The sequence below is a fragment of the Astyanax mexicanus genome, chromosome 4, assembly GCF_023375975.1.
Source record: "Astyanax mexicanus isolate ESR-SI-001 chromosome 4, AstMex3_surface, whole genome shotgun sequence".
Taxonomy (NCBI): Eukaryota; Metazoa; Chordata; class Actinopteri; order Characiformes; family Acestrorhamphidae; genus Astyanax; species Astyanax mexicanus.
In genome coordinates this window covers 57604765-57632523 of record NC_064411.1, presented here as the reverse complement: position 1 = coordinate 57632523, position 27759 = coordinate 57604765, and the positions used below count along the sequence as shown (strand labels likewise).

At 38.0% G+C, this 27759-nt stretch overlaps 1 protein-coding gene across 2 annotated transcripts in view; it reads left to right on the top strand.

Annotated features, from left to right (window-relative positions):
• xrn1 (5'-3' exoribonuclease 1) overlaps nt 1-27759 on the top strand; it is a 48633-nt gene that overhangs the window by 8297 nt on the left and 12577 nt on the right. The window contains exons 7-34 of one of the 2 annotated variants that reach the window (XM_049476737.1): nt 146-233; nt 900-1068; nt 2115-2182; nt 2489-2623; nt 3635-3704; nt 5085-5193; nt 6361-6450; nt 7463-7619; nt 9331-9450; nt 10374-10543; nt 13193-13310; nt 13450-13545; nt 14539-14642; nt 15520-15651; nt 15748-15910; nt 17122-17235; nt 17335-17433; nt 18165-18280; nt 19192-19428; nt 20769-20904; nt 21046-21102; nt 21809-21941; nt 22123-22192; nt 23104-23302; nt 23807-23899; nt 24400-24492; nt 24599-24658; nt 26847-26924. In XM_049476737.1, the coding sequence (XP_049332694.1) occupies nt 146-233; nt 900-1068; nt 2115-2182; nt 2489-2623; nt 3635-3704; nt 5085-5193; nt 6361-6450; nt 7463-7619; nt 9331-9450; nt 10374-10543; nt 13193-13310; nt 13450-13545; nt 14539-14642; nt 15520-15651; nt 15748-15910; nt 17122-17235; nt 17335-17433; nt 18165-18280; nt 19192-19428; nt 20769-20904; nt 21046-21102; nt 21809-21941; nt 22123-22192; nt 23104-23302; nt 23807-23899; nt 24400-24492; nt 24599-24658; nt 26847-26924 (3274 nt within the window). Of the gene's footprint in view, nt 1-145; nt 234-899; nt 1069-2114; nt 2183-2488; nt 2624-3634; nt 3705-5084; nt 5194-6360; nt 6451-7462; nt 7620-9330; nt 9451-10373; nt 10544-13192; nt 13311-13449; nt 13546-14538; nt 14643-15519; nt 15652-15747; nt 15911-17121; nt 17236-17334; nt 17434-18164; nt 18281-19191; nt 19429-20768; nt 20905-21045; nt 21103-21808; nt 21942-22122; nt 22193-23103; nt 23303-23803; nt 23900-24399; nt 24493-24598; nt 24659-26846; nt 26925-27759 lie in introns of both variants that reach the window. The other variant, XM_049476736.1, reaches the window with a different exon arrangement.

The window sequence follows — 27759 nt, the reverse complement described above, 5'->3', positions numbered from 1 at the left end:
CTCCATGTTTTTTTACTGTGGGAGGAATATTACATAAACACGAGGAGAACATGGAGACTCCACCCAGATAGGGACTTGAACCCAAGCTCTGATTTATTTTATTTTTTAATTATAATACTGAAATTTATTTTGATTTATTGTTCAGGATAACGGCTCCAGAGGAGACGACCTTTCACCTACTGCATCTCTCCCTGATGAGAGAGTACATCGACTACGAGTTCTCCCCCCTCAGAGTGAGCAGCTTTTATAACTATTTTTATAACTTTATAAACTGAATATTTACTGTATTAAATGGATTAGTTTTACAAAATAAAAGTGGGACAAAATATCAACATATTGTTTTCGATACGTTTAGTCAAATATGGAAATTTACTCTAAAACATACTCTAAACTTAAGTCGATTTTTAAAAGTGACTGCATCATTACTCCACATGGTGGCGCTATAATCCAATGAATAGGGTTAATAAACCTGCTTGTGTAAAACTGACGCCAATAAATCCATAATTCCTGGTATTTGATTATTTAGGAGTATTTTATCCTCTTCAGTAACACAGATGCTTTGAAGTATCGTACAGAATCACACTGTGATATATTGAGTATCATCGAATTACAGTATCGTGATATCATTATTACCGTGGACAATATATTAGGATAATATCATATCGTGAGAGGATGCCCTGGGTTTCCCAGCCCATGACAGTGCACAGTTCTGAGTCAAAGGCTGTTAAGGCTTAGTTACTCTTCTAACTAATTAGTGCCCATTCCACCAGTAGAAGTTATATTAATGGCAACGTCAAGTTTTCAGCAAAATTGCAGCTTTTAATCTCAAATACAGTCTCAGTATTATACTTGGAGACACATCTGTGATGTGTGATGTGATGTGTGATGTGATTTATCAGGAGAAGATCTCGTTTGAATATGATCTGGAGAGGATAATTGATGACTGGATTCTGATGGGCTTCCTGGTGGGAAACGATTTCATTCCTCACCTTCCTCACCTTCACATCAACCACGACGCCCTGCCCCTGCTGTACCGCACCTACATCACCGTCCTGCCCACACTCGGGGGTGAGCAACCAATCACACTCCGTCTGGGGGTGATGTGATGTGTGTAATATGATAGGATGGGATGGAATTAATGATGATGTGATGTGATACGACTCTATGTGATGTTTGGTGTGTTGAGGTGTGATGTGTATTGTGATTTGTCTTGTGGTGTTGTGTGATATGTGTTTTTGAGATGTGATATGATGTTAAGTGAGATGTGATATGATGTATGATGTGATGTTTGGTGTGTTGAGATGTGATATGATGTGGTGATGTGTTTGGTGTTGATGTAATATGATGTTTGGTGAGATTTGTTTTTGTTGTGTGCTGTGGTGTTTGGTATTGTGTGTGGTATGATTTGTGTTGTGATGTATGCTATTGTTAAATGTGATGTCTGCTGTGATGTTTGGTGTGGTGAAATGTGATATGATGTGATTAGTATTGTGGTGATGTGTGATGAATTGTGATGTGATGTGTGCTGTTTGGTGCAATGTGATGTATGGTGTGATTTGTATTGTGGTGTGTGATGTAATATGTGATGTGGTGAAATGTGATATGATGTGATTAGTATTTTTGTGATGTGTGATGATTGAGTGTGATATATTGTGATGTGATGTGTGCTGTTTGGTGCAATGTGATGTATGGTGTGATTTGTATTGTGGTGTGTGATGTAATATTTGGTGTGGTGAGATGTGATTTGATGTTTGGTGAGATGTGATATGATGTGATGTGTTTGGTGTAGATGTGATATGATGTGATGTGTTTGGCGTAGATGTGATATGTTTTTCTTGTGTGCTGTGATGTTTGGTATTGTGTGTGGTATGATTTGTGTTGTGATGTATGCTGTTGTAAAATGTGATGTTTGGTGTGGTGAAATGTGATATGATGTGATTAGTATTTTTGTGATGTGTGATGATGGAGTGTGATGTATTGTGATGTGATGTGTGCTGTTTGGTGCGATGTGATGTGTGTTTAGTATTGTTATGTTGTATGATGATTTGTGTAGTGATGTGATGTAATGTGATTTACCTGTATTAAGCTGTGTCGTCTCTGATTGGTTGGTTTAGGGTATCTGAATGAGAACGGTAATCTGAATCTGGCTCACTTTGAGAAGTACCTGGAGAAGCTGGCTGAGGTGAGTTAATATTAGTAGCTCCCTCTAACAGTAATTTATCCTGACAAATCAAGTATTTTACATTTTAGTTTTAAAGTAAAACAGTGTAATGTTTTATAAAAGTGTAAGTATTTTCTAAAAAAATGTTATAGGTAAATTTAATATAAAATTCCTTAAATTAAATCATTTATACACACGCACACAGTGTGTTCTGTAGTGAAGTAGTGGGTTCTGAAGTGTATTTGTGTTTTATACAGTACGTTAAATGGTATATAACTATAACATGTTATATAATAGTGATTATTGTTGTGTGTGTGTTCGGTGCAGTTTGACCGGGAGCACTTCAGTGAGGTGTTTGTGGATCTGAAGTGGTTTGAGAGTAAAGTGGGGAATAAGTATCTGAATGAAGCCGCCGGACTCGCAGCCGAGGAGGCCCTGGGCAAAAACGGCAGGAAGTGCAAGGTCAGCCAATCAGCAGCTCCGAACATCATACTGCACTAGAGCTGGGCGATATGTCCCTGAAATATTATCACGATATTGCCATAACGATATTAATGGTGATATTACAAAACATTGAGTTAAATATATATTAATATTAGTAATTTTAAGAACAGACCAATGCAAAAAAATAATAATATTTATTTGAAGAGATTGTAGCATGTGATATAATATGACAGCACTAATTTAAATTTTTATCAGACAGTAAAAAATCGATCAATCTTTATTTAAACTCTGAGTACATTGAAGATGACCCTCATTTACACTGTAGCTAAGTCAATACACAGGGAAGAGATTGTCTAAGAAAAAGAATTAAAATAAATAAAAAGATCCCGCATTTTAGTTTATAAGATATATAAAATATTTTAAAATAGGATACAAAACAAGTAAGATAAAAAAATAGAATTTAGTAGGAATCATAAAATTATAGATAATAAAAAATAAGAATGCAACTACAGATGAATAAAAAAAAAAATCTAAAAACAATGATCAATAACTAAAAACAATAAACACATAATAGAAACTATAAAAGGAACTAAAACAAACCAAGATAAAAAAAATGATTAAGAAATAAATAAGATCCTTAAAATAAATTATTAAAATAAACTATAATGCACTCGATATATCCAGCGCTGACATAAAATAAATTATAATGGACAGATATAATCTTTATCTAGTAAAATTAGTATTATTTAATGGGAAATGAGAATTTTCTTTTTTCATACAAACAGCCCATACAGCCCTAAATAGAATATTTATATTTGTATTTAAGGGTAATTTTGTGATAATTTTGCTGATATTATTGTGTATGAAATTATATGGCACACCTCTATCCTGCACTGAATCTTTAAACCCAGTCTGTGGTCTGGTCCTTACTATAAACAACAAATGATGTTGGATTAATATGTAAGACTGTTCTGTTTTTATTTTATTTAGTTAATAATTCTATTCTATTTTATTTTGTTTTTCTCTCAGACGTTTGAGGATTCTCTGTGTCTGGCCGCTCTGGATGGAGGCAAAGACTCGCGCTGTGCTTCCGGCAAAGGTATACACACACACACACATGCAAAAAAAAAAAAAGTGCTCCGGTGATCCGGTATAACACTGTTTTAATCCGGTGAAGGAGTGGTGGGGAAATAAACAACAGGATTTCTATTATCCTGATAATTTTTTCCTTTATTTTCAAATGTCTAGTTGTGTCTCTAGTATTAATAAGAGCCATAAAAAGTGAGCTGGTTTCAGTGAAAAAAAAAATTAGTGTCCCGGTGATCCGGTATAACACTGCTTTAGTCCGGTGGAGGAGTGGACGGCAGGGAGGAGAAATGATAGGATTTCGGCTCTTGCTCATAAATATATATTCATACATGCAAACATAACATCGCCTCTGATTGGCTAACAGCACTGCAACACCAGGAAGCAGCGAGACGAACAACAGTTAGAAACGTTTTAAAATAAAAACATTTTTATACTAATAACAAAAAAGTTTTGAAATGTCATATGTTACTTTATAACATGTGTAATAATGCCCTGCTAAGTGCAGTTCAGCCTCTACTGACCTACAGTAGTCTTAGAGTCTCTGTAGAACACAAAATTCACCGGAGATCCTATTTAAACCTATAGTTACACACAGAGGTGGGAAGAGTCCACCTACACTAGTTAATTTTAACTTGTGTGAACAGAACTCTTCTAAACTGTTTTAAACATTCACCTACCTATCTTAGTTGTACTTGGCTGGTGGTGTTTTTACTCCATATACTAATTCTAACCATTTGTTTCTTAGCTCTGAATTACTGGGTAAAGTATATAAACACTGATGTGTTATTCGCACAAATAACACAGGAATGAACTGCATGCTGTTTCTAGCGCTGTTAGTTATCTCCTATCTGACGAGACTGCGCCCGGCTTCAGCTCTGCTGTCTGTGGGCGGTCCCGAGCCAAGGTGGGCGGGGCCATGAATACTAATTTGCTATACTAAAAACTTTTAGCTAAGCAGAGTTTATTTCACTAATGAAAACTGTGACGAAAAAAACAGTTATATAATACGTTATAAAATAATATTATTTTTCGGACTGTAAACTGCATTAAGCAACACTAGTAAGGAACAAGGGTGTCGCCATGTTTCCCTTCTAACGGGGAAACTCTCTCCAGATTTCTCTCCTGAAAACTGTTTATTTTGGTGATTAAAGCACAGGTTTACAGGTTTATTAACTCTGTTTATTTCATTATAGCGCCACCATGTGGAGTAATAAAGCAGTAACTTTAGTCAAATTAAGTCTAATTGGAAGATGGGGATTAGATTTTTTTCAATAAAAATATCCATATTTGGCGCCACTTACTGATCATGTGTTGATGTGATAAAACCAATGATATTTCACCATATGGATATTTATTTGCATCCCTCATTCCTCTGTTGTTCTGGCTGTAGCGGAGGGAGGAGAGGAGGACGGCGAGGACGAGGACATGTTTGAGACGGAGTTCCGGCAATATAAGAGAACGTACTACATGACTAAGATGGGCGTGGAGGTCGTCTCAGAGTGAGTGTCTGACCTTTCTGAAATGCTACGACCCGGAGTTTAACGCTAATCTAAAGCTCGGCCGTCTCCTCGCTAAACTTCCACACAGTTCAGGATTTATTAAGCTTCAAATGAATGTTATAATGATGTAATATAGCCTCTGTGTGTGTCCAAATGTATCTGTAATAAGTCTTATAATTGTTGAGTTATAGTATTGTAGTATGGTACTTCTCTAAACCATGTTTAGAGAAAAAGCTATTTAAAAAACTACAATTAAATAAAAGTATTAGAAGGATTAGATTAACTCAGATATAAATTCATAATTAAAATAGCACTGCTAAGGTGAATGTATGATTTAAAAGAGCACTGATGAGGTAAAGGCATGATTAGAATACCACTTCTGAGGAAAATTCATGTTTAGAACAGCACTTCTGAGATAAATGTATAATTAGAACAACACTTCTGAGATAAATGTATAATTAGAATAACACTGCTGAGGTAAATGTATGATTAGAATAGCACTGCTGAGGTAAATGTATGATTAGAATAGCACTGCTGAGGTAAAAAAAAAAAAAAAGGTGATTAGAATAGCACTTTTGAGGTAAAACTAGGATTAGAATAGTACTGATGAGGCAAATGTATAACTAGAATAGCACTGCTGAGTTAAATTCATGTTAGCTTTAGAACAGGTCATACTGAAGAGATCGGAGGCATTCAACATGGTGCTGTCATAGGATACCTGCTAGAGCTGCCTCGGTCAAATGTCAGTGCTATTACTGTAATGTCAAGTGTCTACATACTTTTGGTCATACAACTCTGGAAAAAAAATAAGAACCCACTTAAAAATGAAGAGTTAAAAACCTAATTTAACACCAGGAGTAAAGCAGCATAAAGTTATCCAAAAGCAGTGTGTAAGACTGGTGGAGGAGAACATGATGCCAAGATGCATGAAAAAAACTGTGATTAAAAACCAGAGTTATTCCACCAAATATTGATTATTTCTGAACTCTTAAAACTTTATGAATATGAACTTGTTTTTTGTTATTTTGTGTGTTATCTTTGTTATCTTTTTTTTCCAGAGCTGTGTGTATATATATATATATATATATATATATATATATATATATATATATATATAAATGTTGTAATGTTATGTGTATATAATAGTTATTTTATGTGTGTTTTTAGTGAGTTTTTGGCCAGCCAGGCTCGCTGTTATGTTGAAGGTATACAGTGGATTCTCCATTACTACTACCATGGAGTTCAGTCCTGGAGCTGGTGAGTCTATATGTCTCTCTCTCTCTCTCTCTCTCTCTATATATATATATATATATATATATATATATATATATATATTCAAACAATCTAACTGTGTGAAAAAGTGTTTTCCCCATAAATTAACTGTGATTAATCACTTTTTATAAAGCAGTTTTTAAATATCAGTCTGGAAAAGATTATAAAGTAATTTCTAAGCCTTTGAGACTCCAGAGAACCACAGTGATTCACTATTATTCACTAATGGAGAAAAAACAAATGGAAAACTGGTGAACCTTCCCAGGAGTGACCGGCCAACCGAACAAAATTACTCCAAAAGGGCATGAGGAACTCATCCAGGAGATCCCAAAAGAACACATGTTGTTGATCTCCAGAACTTTGGATTAATATTCTTGACGAGACAAAAGTGAAACTTTTTGGAAGGGGTGTTCGTTCCGTTACATCTGGTGTAAAACTATCAACTAACACATAATTTCAGAAAAAGAACTAAATCATACTAAACGTAAAAACGTAAAACATGGTGGTGGTAGTGTTATGATGATCTGGAGCTGCTGGGTAAAACTTGCTGTAATAGATATTAATGGAAGCAGGAATTCTGCTGTTTTCTACCAGAAAATCCTGAAGGAGAATCAGAATCCGTCCATCTGTTCCTTACTGACCTCAAGCTCAGGTGTACTTTACTTGGGTTCTGCAGCAGGACAATGACCCAAAGCACCCAAAGCAAACTAAATGAAGGTTTTGGAGGGTCTAGTTAAAGTGTAGATGATTGAGATGCTGTGGATGATCTTAAACAGGACTTTTGCGCTATAAAATCCTCTAATGTGAATTAAAACTGTAATTCTGTAAAGAAGAGTGGAGCTGAATTCCTTCACAGAGATTATCATTTATTAAATTTAGGGGGAAAACACTTTTCCCCTAATAAATAAAATTATAATTTAAAAGGTGATTTTTATATTTAATCAGGTTATCTCTGTCTGTCTGTCTGTCTGTCTGTGTGTCTGTGTGTCTGTGTTAGGTATTACCCGTATCACTACGCTCCGTTCCTGTCGGACGTGAGGAACATCGCCGGGTTGAGGTTGACCTTTGACCTGGGGAAGCCCTTCATGCCGTTTGAGCAGCTGCTGGGTGTTCTTCCTGCCGCCAGCAAAGACCTGCTGCCCAAGTGCTACCAGGTAAACCACCAAACACACCTTAAATACAGTACAATCAATACTATACTGATATTTAAGTGTGTTTGTACAGCTTTACCTGCACAAAATCTAATATTGTGACTCGATCTGAACAACTAGATCTTATTTGAGATATTTGTATTAAGACAATCAGCAGTGAGTAAGAGGTTCGGTGGGGGGGATAGTGAGGTAACAGATGCTAGAGTTTTAAAATTTTATTTTCTAGTTATTGTAGTTCTAGTTTTGTTTAGTTTTATGCTTTTTTTTCTTTAAACATTTTTTATTATATTTATTTTTTGATATAAAGCCACAGGAAAAGTAAAAAAAAAAAAAAAAGAACAACAGAATGCAAACTAAGATTGTGTATTTTTTTTCATCTCATTCATCTTATTTTTACTTTTTATGTTATATTTACTGTTAAATACTTTTTCTATTGTCTTTTTTATTGTTGTATTTTAGTAGTATTTACTTTTTATTGTTGTCCTATTATGTTATAATTTTATTGCTGCTTTTTATTTTAGAATTTTTGTCTTAATCTTATTCTTTTCCAGAATTTCCTTCTGAGATCAGTATAGTGTCTGTCTGTCTGTCTGTCTGTCTGTCTTTCTGTCTGTAGATAGATAGCTAGATAGATATATGTTTATCTTTCAATCTATCTTTCAGTCTACCTGTCTATCGGTCTGTCTCCGTCTTCCTCTCGGTCTGTCTATTGGTCTGTCTATCTATCGTTCTTTCTCTCTGTCTATCCATCTATCCATCTATCCGTCTATCCGTCTATCCGTCTATCTGTCTATCTGTCTATCCGTCTATCTGTCTATCTGTCTATCTGTCTTTTTGTCTATCTGTCTTTTTGTCTATCTATCAGTCTTTCTGTCTATCTGTCTTTCTCTCGGTCTATCTATTTATCGGTCTGTATATCTATGTCTGTCAGTCTATCTATTGGTCTATCTGTCTGTCACTGTCTGTCTGTCTGTCACTGTCTGTCTGTCTTTCACTGTCTGTCTTTCACTGTCTGTCACTGTCTGTCTGTCACTGTCTGTCTGTCTGTCACTGTCTGTCTGTCTTTCACTGTCTGTCACTGTCTGTCACTGTCTGTCTGTCTGTCTGTCTGTCTGTCACTGTCTGTCACTGTCTGTCTGTCTGTTTGTCACTGTCTGTATGTCTGTCTGTTTCTATCTATATATCTATCTATCTATCTATCTATTGGTCTATCTGTCTGTCACTGTCTGTCTGTCTGTCTGTCTATCTATCGCTCTATCTATCAGTCTATCTGTCTGTCACTGTCTGTCTGTCTGTCTGTCTTAATTTGCAGTATGTGTTTCAAGCCTTGGATGTTGGCTCTTGGCTGCATTGACAATGAGGGTCCCCCTAAATGTTTTCCTGAACTCTGTTCCAATAGTATTTGATAACCTGTGTCACAACCGCTTAGTGTTCCTAATGAAATGGCCGAATACAGTTACAGGAGGGCGCTGTTGCTTAAAAACAAAGTTTAAAGAAACCAAGGGCACCGGAACTGCTTGATAGCTCCTGTGATGCTGGAGAAGATGAAACCAAAACTTCACGTGAAGCTCTGCTGATCAGCATGATCGTCAGTTTAGGAGCAGAAACTCTTCAGATTATTAGTGCGAACAGACTGAAATAGACATTGGATTCGTTGAGAAGATCAGATTTAGGAATCTTTTACTGAAGTGTGTTATCTTTATCTGTGTTTCAGCACCTGATGACGTCCGAGGGTTCCCCCATCATCGAGTATTATCCACTGGACTTTAAAACAGACCTGAACGGGAAGCAGCAGGAGTGGGAGGCCGTGGTCCTCATCCCTTTTATAGACGAGGTGAAGCTTCTTTTTATATTTACACCTCCTGAATTTCTATAATTACTGACTATAATTTTTTCCTTTATTTTCAAATGTCTAGTTGTGTCTCTAGTATTAATAAAAGCCATAAAAAGTGAGCTGGTTTCAGTGAAAAATAAATTTAGTGTCCCGGTGATCCGGTATAACACTGCTTTAGTCCGGTGGAGGAGTGGACGGCAGGAAGGAGAAATGATAGGATTTCGGCTCTTGCTCATAAATATATATTCATACATGCAAACATAACATCGCCTCTGATTGGCTAACAGCACTGCGACACCAGGAGGCAGCGAGACGGATTAGAACAGTTAGAAACGTTTAAAAATAAAATACATACAAAACAGTCTTGGCAATGTGATGTATTACTTTATAACATAATAATATATATATGTATATGTAATAATACCCTGCTAAGTGCAGTTCAGCCTATACTGACCTAGTTTTAGAGTTTCTGTAAAACACCAAATCCACCGGAGATCCTATTTAAACCTATATTTACGTACACCCCGGGTTGGATTTTTACTTTTAACTAGTGTAAACAGAGCTGATCTCAATAGTACTTGGCTGGTGGTGTTTTTCCTCCATAGACTAATTCTAACCATTTGTTTCTTAGCTCTGAATTACTGGGTAAAGTATATAAACACTGATGTGTTATTCACACAAATAACACAGGAATGAACTGCATGCTGTTCCTAGCGCTGTTAGTTATCTCCTATCTGACGAGACGGCGTCGCCGCCCGGCTTCAGCTCTGTCTGTAGGCGGTCCCGAGCCGAGGTGGGCGGGGCCATGAATACTAATTGACGGGTTGATGTAGACACGGTGCTTTTCCTGATCAACTCGTTTTTCTGAATATTTTCTTTTACTAGCTGCGTAACATTTTTATGTGTTTGTGTGGTTTTTTTAGAGAAGGCTGCTGGCAGCCATGGAGCTGTACACAGATCAGCTGAATAAATCTGAGAAGAGCAGGAACAGACACAGCGAGTGCGCCCTCTACTGTTACGATAAACAGCTGGATTACCCCTATACCTCCCCCCTGCCCGACCTGTTCCCCAACATCACACACTGCCACACCAGGTACACACACACCACTTATACACACCATATTTACACTGCATTAATATACATATAGTATATACTATATATATATATATATATATATAAAACATAAAGTATATATATATATATACAGGTGCTGGTCAACGAATTAGAATAATTTGAAATAGTGCAATCATGAAATTCTTTGAATGCATTTTTTGTGCAGAAAGCAAATCAGGTGTTCACCGCACCTGTCCTACTCGTTAGACTAATCACAGAACTCGTTACCTGGAAAAAAATTTGCTCAGCTGAGCTTTCCAAAAGGCCCATTTAGGCCATTTAACTGTGACACTGTTGTTTTATTGAATTAGAATAATGGAGAAACCGTTTCATTGAATTAGAATAAATGCTCGAATTTTTGTTTTCTGTGAAGAGTGTTCACTGTGCAGTATAAAGTCAGGGTTGAGTAGAATTTCTAAGTTGTAAAATCAATCATGGGTAAGCAGCGCATCCTCTCAACCGGAATAGTGGCTCAAATTCAAGCTCTTCGCCAACAAGGCTTGACCCAAACTAAAATTGCTGAGCAGCTCGGCATCAGCCAGTCTTCCGTCTGCAAAGCTCTCAAGAAAAACTGCAGCAAGCGCACCAACTGTTCCGGCGTCCGAAAAACTCGCGACAACAAGCAGCTGAGAAAGATCGCAGTCAGCAACCGGTTCAAGTCCACTTCCGAGCTCACCGACTTGTGGAACAAGCAGACCGGCGCTGACGTCTCCAGATCAACCACTTACCGTCGTCTGCGCGAACTCGGCTTCAAATCTCGCGTTCCAGCAGTAAAACCGATGCTGAACAAGAAACAAATGGAGAAACGGCTGAAGTGGGCCAAAGAACACGGCGAGTGGACTGCTGAAGACTGGCAGAAAGTGGTCTTCAGTGACGAATCACGCTTCTGCATCTCCTTCGGTGACCAAGGTCCTCGTGTCTGGCGTCGTGGTGGCGAAACCTACAACCACGAGTGCGTGAAAAGATCCGTCAAGTTTCCCCAGAACGTTATGGTCTGGGGATGCATGTCCGCTCGAGGTGTAGGGAAACTCTGCTTCCTCAAGAAGACTGTCAATGCTGCCGTATATCAAGATGTTCTGGAAACGTTCCTGATTCCGACTGTTGAGGAACAGTTCGGCGAAGAAGACTTCATATTTCAACAGGATCTTGCACCGGCTCATGCGGCAAAGTCGACCAAAGATTGGTTCACTAAAAAACAGCTTGAAGTTTTGGCATGGCCGGCCAACTCGCCTGACCTCAATGTCATTGAAAACCTTTGGGCCATCGTCAAGCGGAAAATTTGCGACAGAAAGCCTACTACGCTGGACCAACTGAAGCAGAACATCGCCACTGCCTGGGAAGCTGTGAGTGCGGAAACTTGCGACAAGCTGGTCAAATCGATGCCGCGGAGACTTCAGGCAGTCATACAAGCCAAGGGGGCAGCCACAAAATACTGAGAAAGTGATGATTGTAATTATAATAAAAATTATTCTAATTCAATGAAACGGTTTCTCCATTATTCTAATTCAATAAAACAACAGTGTCACAGTTAAATGGCCTAAATGGGCCTTTTGGAAAGCTCAGCTGAGCAAATTTGAGTTCTGTGATTAGTCTAACGAGTAGGACAGGTGCGGTGAACACCTGATTTGCTTTCTGCACAAAAAATGCATTCAAAGAATTTCATGATTGCACTATTTCAAATTATTCTAATTCGTTGACCAGCACCTATATATAACAAGTTCATATTCATAAAGTTTTAAGAGTTCAGAAATAATCAATATTTGGTGGAATAACCCTGATGGTTTTTAATCACAGTTTTTTTCATGCATCTTGGCATCATGTTCTCCTCCACCAGTCTTACACACTGCTTATGGATAACTTTATGCTGCTTTACTCCTGGTGCAAAAATTCAAGCGGTTCAGTTTGGTTTGATGGCTTGTGATCATCCATCCTTCTCCTGAGCACTGGGTGATGTATGGGTTTAGGGGCAGGGCAGAGGAAGGACACTGCTGATAGGGCTGAGCAATGTGCCTTTGATAGCAATGAGACGCAGATGATTGGACGTCAGCAGGGGGGCGGGTTATTGATTGACTAATTTGCATATTGGCGTTCATGCCTATAGCGCAGTTGAACCTGTGGGGGCACTGTAGAGGCAGAAATTATAATAACACAATAAAAGTGTTTTTTTTAGGAAAGTTTAGGAAATGTTTATAAAAAATGACTGGTATATTTTATTACTTCAAAAGAACACATTTCAGCTATTAATGGAAAAAATACGGTTTGGGGCTTAGAGTTCCAATTTTATAATAATAAACAACACATTATTCTGTTTTGGTAAATACTTTATTATTAGTTCTTAATGTTTTATTAAAGCAGTAATCATCTTTTTGGGCTTAGTGTAGTTTTAAAGTTATTTGAAACTACAAATCTTGATCGGATCTTGAATTTCCTGTTAATGGAATATTTAAAAGTCCCTTATTATGGCCCTTTCACACAGAAATAAAGGTTTTTCTTATTAAAGCAGAGAAAAAATCCAGTCAGTGATTTTAAAGACTTTATTTATTACTTTATTTATGTTTTAACGTTTAAGTTACCTAAATTAACTATTACTGATTAGTAAGTTAAATGTGTGTGTGTGTGTGTGTTCAGGGTGACGCCGGTTCCTGTGGACGCTTGGCGGGTTTCTCTGGATTATGTTGGGCGTAAAGTCGACCGCAGTTCGCTCTACTTCTGCGGCTTCCCCACCCTGCAGCACATCCGCCATAAAGTAAACCCCGCCCCCTTCACACTAACTCAGATTATTAACTCATTTTTACCAGATGTTTATCAGAATAAACATGATATTCTCAGTTTTAATAAGATTATTATTGGATTAATTCAGATTACCCGTTCTCTCTCTCTCTCAGTTCTATAAGAAGAAGAGTGGAGTGATGGTGTTTCAGCAGAGCAGTAGAGGAGAGAATATGATGCTGGAGATTTCACCCTGCCAGCAGGGGGTGCCGGTGAGTAATACTCTACTATTATTATTATTATTATTATTATTATTATTATTATTATTATTATTATTATTATTATATTATTTATACAGTTTCTATGTCCCAGTAAAATTAAGTAGTAAGCAGCCACCCCAGTGCTTTTAGTCTGTGGACTGTACTGGTGGGAATGGTGATAATGATGGTGATAATGGTGTTAGTTATTATGATAGTAATGATGGTAATGAATGTGATAATGGTGGTAATGGTGATAATGATGGTGATAATGGTGTTGGTGATTATAAAGGTGATGGTGATGATGGTGTTGATGATGATGATAATTGTGGTGGTGGTTATGAAGGTGATGATGGTGATAATGGTGTTGGTGAGTATAAATGTGATGATGGTAATAAGCGTGATGATGGTGATGGTAATAATTGTGTTGGTGATTATAAAGGTGATAAGGGGTGTGATGAAGATAATCGTGTGATGATGGGGATGATTGTGGTGGTGATTATGAAGATGATGGTGATAATAGTGATGATGGTGATTATGATGGTGATGATAGTGATGGTGGTGATGGTGATAATGGTGGTGGTGATTATGAAGATGATGATGGTGATAATAGTGATGATGGTGGAAATGGTGATGATGGTAATAATAGTGATGATGGTGATAATCGTGATTATGAAGGTGATGGTAATAATGGTGGTGATTATGAAGGTGTTGATGGGGATAATGGTGATGATGGTGATGGTAATAATGGTGTTTGTGATTTATAAAGGTGATGATGGTGATAATAGTGATGATGGTGATGATAATAGTGATGGTGATTATGATGGTGATAATAGTGATGGTGGTGATGGCGATAATGGTGGTGGTGATTATGAAGATGATTGTGATAATAGTGATGATGGTGATTATGATGGTGATTGTGATTATGATGGTGGTGATGGTGATAATGGTGGTGGTGATTATGAAGATGGTGATTATGATAATGGTGCTGGTTCCTGTTGGTTGTAGATGCTGGAGGACGTGGCGGCGCTGGTTTTGGGGAGGTCAGTGTTTGTGAACTGGCCTCATCTGGAGGAAGCGCGAGTGGTGGCCGTTTCTGACGGAGAATCAAAGTAAGAGTTTTATATTTTACTACAAATCATTTATTAATATTATAATAATTAACCACACCACTTTGCTCTTGTTCGGTCTCTCATGTTTTTGATCTTATGTTCTGTCTCTCTCATCATTATTCTCTCTCTCTCTCTCTCTTTTTCGTTTGGTCTCTCACTTTTGGTTTCTCTCATTCAGTCTCTTGTGTTCTCTCTCTCTCTCTCTCTCTCTCTCATTTGCTATCTCTCAAGTTCAGCCTCTCTCAGTCTCACACTTCGCTGTTTGTAGCGTTTGCTCTATTTCTCGTTTTGTCTATTTCTCAGTCGCTCTCCTTATCATTTCTCGCTCTCTATTTCTTATTCTCTCTCCTTATCATTTCTCTCTACTTCTCGTTCACTCTATTTCTCGTTCGCTCTGTTTCTCGTTTTGTTTCTTGCTCGATCTCTTTATTTCTTGTTTACTCTATTTCTCCTTTGGTCTCTCCATTTCTCGTTTGGTCTCTTGCTCGATCTCTCTATTTCTCATTTGGTCTCACCATTTCTAGTTTGGTCTCTCCATTTATAGTGTGGTCTCTTGCTTGATCTCTATATTTCTCGTTCGCTCTATTTTTTCGATCACTCTGTTTCTCGTTTGGACTCTCTATTTCTCGTTTGGTATCTTGCTCAATCTCTCTATTTCTCATGCGCTCTTTCTTGTTAGCTCTCTTTCGCGCTTTTTTTAGCGTTTGGTCTTTTTCTCATTTGGCCTATTTAGCGTCCAGTCTCTTGCATTACTTATTTCTTGTTTGCTTTATTGTTTTGTTCAGTCTCTTTCTCTACGCTGTGCTCTGTGATGTGTTGAGTTTTATACAGTGTTATTATAAATGATGTTTTCTATGTAAATCTCTCTCTCTGTCAGGTTTCTGCTGGAGGAAGCTGCTGGTTCTCAGAAGCTGTATGAGGACGGATCTCCTCCTCCGGTTAAGGTGGTGTATCTGAGTGATAAGGAGCAGAAGGAGTGGGTGAAGGAGGTGCAGGGTCTCACCGAACAGTAAGATCTGATTTATATTATTTATATTATTATTATAATACTGTACTGATCTTCTGTAACTCCGCCCCCTCTGATCTGATCTGATCTGATCTGCAGCAACAACAAGCGTAAAGGAATCATCATTAACGAGACGGACGTCCTGCTGCACGCTCAGCTCCTCACCGGCAGGAAGTACATCATCTCTCACAGCGGCAGCGTCCACCTGGAGAAACAGTGGGGGAAACAGGTGCTGCCCTTCCCCTACCAGACCATCGTCAAGGTGAGATCACCTGCAGCAGGTGGACGGGGGCGGGGTGCAGGTGTAGGAGGTATAGGGTTAGATGGGCAGGTTGATGTATAAATTCGTGGATGGAGAATTAAATGCAATATCAGTGGATGGATAGATAAATTAATAGGTGGGTAGATGAATTAATAGATGAATGGATAGACATTAATGGATAGATATGCAAATGATTAGATAGATGGATGCATGAATGATGGAAGGATGTATAGATTGTTATACAAATGGCTAGATATTCACATGGATGGATATAAAAATGGGTAGACGTTTCATGAATGTTGGATAGAGATATATGGATGGATAGATATGCAAAAGGATAGATAGATGGAGAGATGGTTGGATAGATAGATAGATATTCAAATAAACAAGCAGATGGATTGGATAGATAGATGGATGGATGGATGGATGGATGGATGGATGGGCGGATGGATAGGCGGATGGATGGATGGATTGATCGATAAACAAATTGATAGAAGTTTGGATGGACGTATAGATAGATATACAATTGTATGGATGGATATGGATAGATGGACAAATAGATGGATGGATGGACAAATGGACAGATGGATGGATGGATGAATAGAGGGCTAGATAGATAGATGGGCGGCTGGACAAAGTGTGTGGATAGATTTACAAATGATTGGAAAGAAGGATAGATATACAAATGGATAGATGGACGGATGGATGAATAAATAGATTTAAAATGAATAAATTGATAGATGGAAAGATGGATGGATAGAAAGATATACAAATGAATGGGTGGTTGGATGAATGAATAAATAGATTTACAAATGGTTGGATGGAAGGATAGATCTACAAATGGATGGTTTGATGGATAGATAGAAATACAGATGGATAGATTAAGGATATATTGAATAATATGTTGAGAGATGGATAGATATATGTATATATACATATATAATTGTGGATAAATGAATGGATGACGAAAAGAGATAAGTAGACAACAGATTAAAAAGGATGAGATAGATAGTTGGATGGATATTTAAATATATTGATGGATAGATGGATGAATAAATGAATAGGTATATAAAGAGATTAAATCTGAACTTATATATTTATATACAGATATATAGTGTAGTATTTTATGTAGTAGCTGGAAGTATATGGCATTATGATTGTTCCTATATATTTTAAATGTAATGAATTGATGAATTATTGTGTTTTCTCAGGATATTAAGGCGTTTGACTCGTCGCTGTCCCGGTTTAAGACTCTAGACGAGCTGTTTCCTGTGGGAACGGCGGTGTTTATGGTGGGGAACCCGTATTACGGCGCTATGGGAGAGGTGGGTGATCTTTATACACTGATTATTATATTAAATACAGTGTTTTTTTTCAATATTTTTTTTATATATTTATTTATATGTATTTTTTGCTCTGTTCAGGTGCAAGACTCCAGTGATGTCATTAACGAGGGGCGTGTCCGGGTGGTCTTCACCATGCCCTGTGAACCTCAGCTCGATACCTTAATTCAGAACCAGCATGTGAGTCCACCTTTTTATATATAAAAAATGAAGAGAGCACTTCAGTTTTTTTTCATACATCTTGGCATCATGTTCTCCTCCACCAGTCTTACACACTGCTTTTGGATAACTTTATGCTGCTTTACTCCTGGTGTAAAAATTCAAGCAGTTCAGTTTGGTGGTTTGATGGTTTGTGATCATCCATCTTCCTCTTGATTATATTCCAGAGGTTTTCAATTTGATAAAATCAAAGAAACCCGTCATTTTTAAGTGGTAATTTTATTTTAGATGCTAGGCTAACGTTGCTTTTAAAACACTAGACTGTTAGCGGTTTTATCCTTGTTACCAAACAGGTGTTTTAGGTAAATGAATAAAGATTTGGGTCTCAAACAGCTATGGAACAAGACTTAACCTTAATTTAAACTCTTTTGAGCATCTGTGGGGCATCCTCAACTTTTGTTGTCCTTTTTAACCAATCAAAATAGTGCTGATGTAAAAACAGCCTTACACAATTTAACCTCATAATACCATTATTTGTTAGCGACATTAGCTTAGCAGTCATTTTGTGATCGATTGGATTAAATCTGAGCTGAGAAATCAATCATATTGATCAGATTTTTTACAGATATGCTCCTTTAAAGCATGGAGTAACAGTAGAAGGGTCTTGTCTGGAAAAGCTGACGGGATCTGAAGCAGAGAATCGACAGAAAATCAGAATTAAATATTGATTATCTTACTGTTTAATCTCTTAGAAATACTCAGTGAAGTACAGCCCCGGGTACGTCCTCGCCTCACGCCTCGGCATCACCAGCTACCTGGTCTCCAGATTCTCCGGCAGCATCTTCATCGGCAGAGGAGCCAAGAAAAAGTGGGTGGAGCTAATATTATTATTTGTTTTTTTATTATTACTATTATTACTATTATTTATAAATATCTACACAGCAGAAGCTATAAGTGGTTTTAAGGTTGGGGTGGGAATTACAAGACCTCTTACGATACCATAGATATTATCACGATACTTTGCCCAAGGTAACGATATTATCCTGATACTCTGTGCGATACTCAAAACATTACAGTACAATTCTCTATGATACTTTGTAGCACCTGTTTTACTGAAGATGATTAAATACATACCAGGAATTGTGGATTTATTGGTGTCCGTTTCACACAATTTAAAAAAAAACAACAACATTATTTTTAACTTCTGGTTTATGTGTTTATGTAAGATGTTAAATGTAAAAAATGTACAGTCACATCTTATGTAAAAAGAGTTTTTGTGGGATTTTTTTGTATGGAGGCGCTCGGGGGTGGTTTAGCTTCATTGTGAATGGTACCGATACCTCAGGTCAACTAAGTTATGTCTGTGGTAAATAAAAGTGGTTAAAATTAGTTTTTGGGCTTGAGCGCAGTACATAAATACATAAATCGAGTAGCTGCTCCCATCTCAGTCACTTAGTACAGTTAGAGTACATTTGGTCATGTTCTTTTTGCAGGGTTTCAGTAAATTTGGCCATTTTTCCATTAATATTAGTGACTTTTATTTTAGACAGCCTACATACTGGTTATGAACACAGAGATGCTAATTTTCATGCTAAAAGTAACGTAGATAGTAATGTTAGCTGAGCTAACCTAGTGTTAGCATCTGTCTGTTTACTAAGTTACTGGCTGCAGATATAAAATATGAAATAAATGAGATATAAATAAAGAAGTAGACGTTTAGATGCTGGAAGCAGATGGAGACGGGGATGTGATTGGTTGATATATATATATTTTTCTCAGTCCTCACGGAGAGCAGAGGGCTAATGTGGGTCTGAATCTGAAGTTTAATAAGAAGAACGAGGAGGTTCCGGGCTACACTAAGAGAACGGAGAAGGAGTGGCTGTACTCCGCCGCTGTGGAGGAGCTGCTGGCCGAGTATCTGGAGAGATTCTCCGAGGTCTTCGACTACGTCTCCAGAAACTCCCACGATGACGTCTTCTACGAGGACGATATCTGGCCTGGAGAGGACGAGAACGGGTATGTAGATCTGTTACAGTAATTACAATATTGATTTATCGTACGATTTATCGTACAATTTATCATACAATTTATCGTCTCTGTACATTAGTCCTGTTATAGTAATCACGATATCGATTTATCAGTTCTAATATATTTTTTACATTTATTATCATTTATTTGTGTATTTTGCGGGAACAGTGCTTATTATTTAACAAATGATAAAAGCTGTAAATGAGCCTGAGTTAGCCCTAGAGGCTAGTTTGTTTGATTTATTGTACAATTTATCGTATCTGTACATTAGTCCTGTTACATTAATTACGTTATTGATTTATCGTCTCTGTACATTAGTCCTGTTACGGTAATTACATTATCGATTTATCGTACAAGTTATCGTATCTGTACATTAGTCCTGTTACAGTAATTACGTTATTGATTTATCGTCTCTGTACATTAGTCCTGTTACTGTAATTACGTTATCGATTTATCGTACGGTTTATCGTCTCTGTACATTAGTCCTGTTACTGTAATTACGTTATCGATTTATCGTACGGTTTATCGTCTCTGTACATTAGTCCTGTTACAGTAATTACGTTATCAGTTTATCGTATCTGTACATTAGTCCTGTTACGGTAATTACATTATCAATTTATCGTACGATTTATCGTATCTGTACATTAGTCCTGTTACTGTAATTACATTATCGATTTATCGTACAAGTTATCGTATCTGTACATTAGTCCTGTTACAGTAATTACGTTATCAATTTATCGTACGATTTATCATATCTGTACATTAGTCCTGTTACAGTAATTACGTTATCAGTTTATCGTATTTGTACATTAGTCCTGTTACAGTAATTACATTATCGATTTATCGTACGATTTATCGTATCTGTACATTAGGCCTATCTCATTAATGATGAGTTTTTATTAACTATCATTTATTTGTGTATTTTACGGGAACAGTGATCATTAATATACAGGGAATAAATGTGGTAACTGAGCCAGAATTAGCACTAAAGGCTAATTTTCGTCTGTAGTTCCTGGCAATCTAAATTAAAAAGTTAATCAACAATTTCACATTTGTTTGAATCCAGGTCATGCAGCTTGCCATTAGCCTCTAACCGTGCTTAGCACTAGCTCTTTTGCCGTATTATTTGCCTGTATCCTGCTGCTAACCCAGGCTAGCACTGCTGCTAACAATGTGGGACAAACCGCAAGCTAATATAGCGCTGCCGGGTGGCATTAACTAGCATTAACCGGTTAGGTGCTGATGCTAATGCTGCTGCACCAAGCCTTAGTTTAAAATACTATACCTAAACTGAATTGGCTGTAATGGTGTTGGTGTTCCTCTCTCAGAGCGGAGAAGGTGCAGGAGATCCAGGCCTGGCTCAAAACCCATCCCGTAAGCTCCTCCTCCAGAGCGTCATGTGACCTGCAGATTCTGGACTCAGGAATCGTGGAGAAGATCGAAGAAGAGCTGGAGAAATCCAAGGTCAGGAAATTGATCTCGCTGAAATCGTGTGAAATCATCTTAACACTAAAACGTTAAATAATGAATTTTTATGTGTGAAATGTTGGGTTGATCCATATTTCAATATAAATAATACGTCTAACCAACCCCTCTGATTGGCAGGTTAAGAAGGGCAGTAAGAAAGTGAGAGTCACTGTGAAACCTCACCTGCTGTTCCGGGTAAGTCTGTTCTCTCCTTGACGATAGGATTTCGGCTCCTGCTCATGAATATTCATACATGCAAACTTAATATCGCCTCTGATTGGCTAACAGCGAGACGAACAACAGTTAGAAAGGTTTTAAAATAAAGACATTTGTACACTAATAACAGTCTTTACAATGTCATATGTTACTTTACAACATGTGTAATAATGCCCTGCTAAGTGCAGTTCAGCCCCTGATCTAGTCTTAGAGTCTCTGTAAAACACCAAATCCACCGGAGATCCTATTTAAACCTAAAGTTACACACAGAGGTGGGTAGAGTCCAGGTCCAGAAAGTAAAAATCCACCCCGGGGTTTTGTTGGCTGATCCACATCTATCTCAATTGTCCTTGGCTGGTGGTGTTTTTCCTCCATATACTAATTCTAAACATTTGTTTCTTAGCTCTGAATTACTGGGTAAAGTATATAAACACTGATGTGTTGTTCGCACAAATAACACAGGAATGAACTGCATGCTGTTTCTAGCGCTGTTAGTTATCTCTGCGTCACCGCCCGACTTCAGCTCTGCTGCCTGTGGGCGGTCCCGAGCCGAGGTGGGCGGGGCCATGAATACTAATTCTCACGGGTAGATGTAGACACGGTGCTTTTCCTGATCGACTCATTTGTTTTTCACCTTTAAGGGTAGAATTAAGAGTTATTAATTCAGATTTAAATTATTCCACAGCCTCTGGAGCAGCAGCACGGTGTGGTTCCTGACCCGGATGCAGATTATCACCTGTTCGATCGGGTCGTAAACGTCCGTGAGAATTTCTCTGTTCCGCTCGGCCTCAGAGGAACCGTCATCGGCATTAAAGGAGGTACAACACACACAAATACACAAACAATAGCCGCAGAGAATAAAAATTAAATAATATATATATATATAATCACTTTTAATTATTTTAATCTGAAGTGAATATTAAAGTTAATTTTAAACCCTATCTGAATGTTTTTGAGGTCTTTTTGATATTTAGGTCTGTGTGTGTCTCTGTTTCTCAGCTGATCGGGATGCAGAAGTTCTGTTTGAGGTTCTGTTTGATGAGGAATTTGCTGGAGGACTCACTCTCAGGTACAGCATCACCTGTAACATTCTTAATTACAGATATTTTTAAGCAACAATCTGTTTTATACACTTATTAACAAAAAAATAACACACCTGGATTGCTCTGATTTACTGATCTATTGGCGAGCTTGATTTAGGGCGTGTCGGTGTGTCTTTGCTATCATAACGACAGGAAAAATACACCTTGCATGTCTCGAAATGCATTTTGGGCGTAACGTGAAATAATAAACCAATCAGAGTGTCTCTTTCTCATCGTTCCCTTTAAGAGTAAACCAGGTGAGCTCTGACTTTGGTGTATTGCTATTGTAACGGTGCAGCTACCTGGACGTGTTCAACAAACTCTTCTCAGCAGAGGAAACTGAGCTGCTGGTTGACGCTGTGAAGGAGCTCCAGCAGCTCATTTACGGGAACAGCAATGTTATTTTATTTACTATTCTGTTTATTGTTGATGTAAAAGTTGGGTTTGTGCTGCTGTGTGTTCATGTGTGTGTAATAAGTGGGGGCGTACGCTCGGCTCGGCACAGCGCCTGTGTTACCGAGATAGCGATGAACGTCTGACTGTTGGCGTCTGTCTAGGTTGTATTCAGTCAGTGGAGCTCCTGTGTTTTCTGTTACCAAGATAAACAAGATAAAACTCCAGAAATGTACCTGAACACACCTCATTTCCAGAACACCACTCCCATCAGTGTAGATATATTCAGAAGATCTGCTGCTGTTTAAACCAGGCAGGAGGAAGGAGGGAAAATACACTGTTAATAGGCGGGGTAGTGTACCTCCTGGTGAGAGATTGCTGACACGTCTATACAACACACTCAAGTTTTGCCCAGTTAAAGTTGCTAATTTCTAATAAATGTATCTTTTCACTCTAGTGTTATAATATTTTATTAATAAGAATTTCTGTGTGTGTGTGTGTACAGGTGTTCTCCTGGGCGGGGCTACAGGTTGCCCCCGTGTGCCTTAATTAACCTGAGTCACGGGAGTCGTCAGGAGCAGGGCTCCCACAAACTCACCGCCATCGTCAAACCCCAGCCCACCTCCACCCAGCAGCGCTCCCACCCCCGCAACCAGCTGGAGGGGCTAAACCACTCCCCCCGCTCACCCTTCATACCTGCACACGTATGAAACACAATAAAGTTACTTTATTTCAGTAATTTAGTTGAAAATGACGTTATATATTATATACATGTATCAAACACAGAGTGATCTATTTTAAGTGTTTATTTATTTTATTGTTAATTATTGATTATAAAGCTTACGGCCAATGAAAACCCAAAAATCAGTTTCTTAGGAAATATAGAGAATATTATATAATAAGACCAATTTGTACTTTTGGCAGTGTGGACAGCGTGCCAAATCCTGCTGGAAAATGAAATCCGCATCTCTATAAACCATCACTGATTGGTGGAAACTTCACACTAGACCTGGAGCAGTTTGGACTGTGTGTCTCTCCACTCTTCCTCCAGACTCTGATCCCTTCATTTCCTTTAAATGAAATGTAAAATTTACTGATGATCAGTGATGGTTTGGAGAGACATGTCTGTCATCTGCCTGACTGTATGATATTAATGGATTTTTAAAATGATTATTTCTGTGTGTGTTCTCTTTTTCTCCGTACAGCAGAACGGCAGGCAGGGATTGGCTGTTCGTTCTTCCGACACTCAGGGAAACAGAAACTCCCCCCATAAAGCCCTCAACCAGAAACACTCTCACAAGGTAAAGCTCCGCCCACAATCACCACACTCAGAATATTTATTAGCAACTGGGTACTATATATATACTGTATATATACTTTACTCACCCAAATAAACAGTTTTTAAAAAGAGAAATCTGTGTAGATTAACATCCAGCGCTCGTTTAACTTTTAAAATAACTTTTTTAAGAATTACAGTTTTGTTTACTTAGCTTAGCTTAATTTAGCTTAATTTAGTTACATCCCCACCATCACCACTCAGTCGTGAGACCTGTTGAATTAGAAGGAAAACACGGCGACACCACTATACCTTACTAATGTCTCTCAAAATGTGCCTTATAGTGTGAAAAATACAGTAAAGCGTAACAAGTCTGCCCTCTAGTGGTCGGGGTTTTAACACAACACTAAATGAACCACTTCTGACACCAATCTTTACATGTAAACTGTATTTTTGTTAATATATACATAATTTATTTGTAAAGTGGTATTGAAATGTGTGTGTGTGTGTGTACATATATATCAGGGCTCTGGTAAGGAGGAGGACTTCAGTAATGTATGGCAGAGTCTACAGAGTTCAGGACCGCCTCAGAAACCACCAGCTCACTGGCAAAACCACGTAAGTCCCTCAATCATTAGTATTTAATCAGATCAGTGTACAGACCCAGCCTGGAGCACAGTACAGCTTCTGTAATCTAATCTATACACTGTGTGTGTGTGTGCAGCACAAGCAGCAGGATGTTCCACATCAGCAGAGCCACAGCCCCGACGTCTCCACCAAACCTGTACGTCTCACTGTATATCGCTATATCTGTAAATGTAATGATAAAATAATGATTTTTCATGATTTTAAAATGTTCTGTATTGTAGATTTTATTACTAAATTCATTCAAACTATGAAGAAAAACATACATATTTATTTAATGAGCAAACCAGAATGTTTTATATTTTACATTATTCAAAAAGTATCTCCTCAGTTTTGAACATCTCTGCTGGATTTTCTCAGTCAGTTTTATGAGGAAGAGTCTCCTGGAATTCAGGCTTTCAGTTAACAGCTGTGCTGAACTCATCAAGAGTTAATTACTTGTATTTCTTGCCTCCTGCCCCAGTCCTGTTACTCAAAACATAAAAACAGGGTTCCTGCAGGTCCTTAAAAAGTCTTAAAATGTGTTACATTTAAAATCTGGGTAATTAAGGCCTAAAATTGTCTTAAATTTACTGTAAATTTTGCGTAAACATCTAATCCAGGGAGAGAACTCAGATTAACAGAGAGCTAGCTAACATTAGCAGCAAGCTAGCTGATATATTAACTTTAGTTTGAGCTAGCTAACATGCTAACTTTGGCTAGCTAAATCGAGCTATCTAGCATACTAACTTTAGCTATCTAAAGAGAGCTAGCTAACATTACCAGGGATTGAACTAAGGTTAGTGGAAAGCTAGCTAACATTAGCAAGAAGTTAGCTAACATGCTAACTTTACTTGGGATAGACCTAAGGTTAGCAGAGAGCTAGCTAACATTAGCGAGGAGAGAACTAAGGTTAACGGAAAGCTAGCTAACATTAGCAAGAAGTTAACTAACATGCTAACGTTACCAGGGATAGAATTAAGGTTAGCGGAGAGCTAGCTAACATTAGCAAGAAGTTAACTAACATGCTAACGTTACCAGGGATAGAATTAAGGTTAGCGGAGAGCTAGCTAACATTAGCGGGGAGAGAACTAAAGACATCGTGACTATATTTTTGGGTATTGAATTTTATTTATTAAGGTCTTAAAAAATTCTTAAAAATTAAGTTTGACTTTTAAAATGGTGCAAGATCCCTGAAAAGGTAACTGGAGTGAGTGCCAGTAACTGGAGTGAGTGCCAGTAACAGGAGTGAGTGCCAGTAACAGGAGTGAGTGCCAGTAACAGGAGTGAGTGCCAGTAACAGGAGTGAGGCTCCAGTAACTGGAGTGAGTGCCAGTAACTGGAGTGAGTGCCAGTAACAGGAGTGAGTGCCAGTAACAGGAGTGAGGCTCCAGTAACAGGAGTGAGGCTCCAGTAACAGGAGTGAGGCTCCAGTAACAGGAGTGAGGCTCCAGTAACAGGAGTGAGGCTCCAGTAACAGGAGTGAGGCTCCAGTAACAGGAGTGAGTGCCATTAACAGGAGTGAGTGCCATTAACAGGAGTGAGTGCCATTAACAGGAGTGAGTGCCATTAACAGTAGTGAGGCTCCAGTAACAGGAGTGAGGCTCCAGTAACAGGAGTGAGGCTCCAGTAACAGGAGTGAGGCTCCAGTAACAGGAGTGAGGCTCCAGTAACAGGAGTGAGGCTCCAGTAACAGGAGTGAGGCTCCAGTAACAGGAGTGAGTGCCAGTAACAGGAGTGAGGCTCCAGTAACAGGAGTGAGGCTCCAGTAACAGGAGTGAGTGCCATTAACAGGAGTGAGGCTCCAGTAACAGGAGTGAGGCTCCAGTAACAGGAGTGAGTGCCAGTAACAGGAGTGAGTGCCAGTAACAGGAGTGAGGCTCCAGTAACAGGAGTGAGGCTCCAGTAACAGGAGTGAGTGCCAGTAACAGGAGTGAGGCTCCAGTAACAGGAGTGAGTGCCAGTAACAGGAGTGAGTGCCAGTAACGAGTGATTTTTATCATAAATATCAATTATTTGAATGTGCAGTCGACCATTTCTTTAAAATAAAGACTTTTCTTGAGAGAAAATCAAAGGAATTAGTGATTTTTAAATATTTTTTTTAAATATAGTTTTGGTAACAGGACTGAGTTACTGAAAAATCTAACCATCTTTAGATTAGAAACCTTGTAAAAAATTAAGTAAAGCTGCCTGAGATTAACCAGTACATGTTTTAAATAGTTAAACAAAGATTTTGAACAATTAGGAAAAAAGTTAAATTTGGAAGATTTACAACTAGCAAATTGCTCCTATTCAGTGGAATGACCCACAAATCTTTATACAAGTTAAAGATTTGGGTTCTTTTGCAGGTTCAGGGCGGAAACATCAGACTGCTGAAGAGAAATGAAGATCTGAACGCTGCTTTCCCTCAAAAACCTGCAAACCAGGTATTAAAACCTTAATATCTCATGTATAGTACATTACATATGACTTTACACAGCTTAACATGTACATAATCCATCAATAACAGGTGTTAATCCTGCTAGTCATGCCTGAAACGCATGCAATAAACAGCAGTGCTTCACGTGAAGTTTCGGTTTCATCCTAGTCGAAATCTAAAAGAGCTCAGGCTATAATTGGGCTTATGATAGAGAATTCTCAAACTCAAGTTTATTATTCAGATTCAGACAGTCAGACCTTGTTTTTCTAAAATTAACTTCTAAGATTTCTATTTTTATTTGAGGCTAAAGCCTCATCCTGTTGCAGTTTCGATACAAGCTTTTTGATTTAGTTTGATCAAATAGTCAGATAGTTCCTCACTATCCCACCACTGAACCCCTCACTCACTGCTGTCGTCCATTTTTTGACATAATTGCTAGATCTAGGTGATAAAACCCCCAAAAATAAAACATTGACATCAATTACATCAATTTCAAGAATTTGTTTGTTTAAAAAAGTACAAATATAAAAGTTTTATACATTCACTTTTACCAGACAAATGTTAATAAAGGAGAACTCTGGTGTAAAATGGACTTTTGTTGTAGTAAAACATGATAAAAGTTCTTATCTTTGATGAATAGCACACCTCCGTTCTCCCACAGCGTTCAGAGATCCAGAAATTTTAACAGTTTATCACCAAACACCCTTCAGACTGGGTGATACGGGGCATAATTTACCCTGATAAATCACTTTTTACACCGTTATCCAGCTCAAAGTAGCTCCACACCTCCTTACTAGAATCTGGAGAGCCCTGACATTTAAAACGAGGCATTAATAACTTAA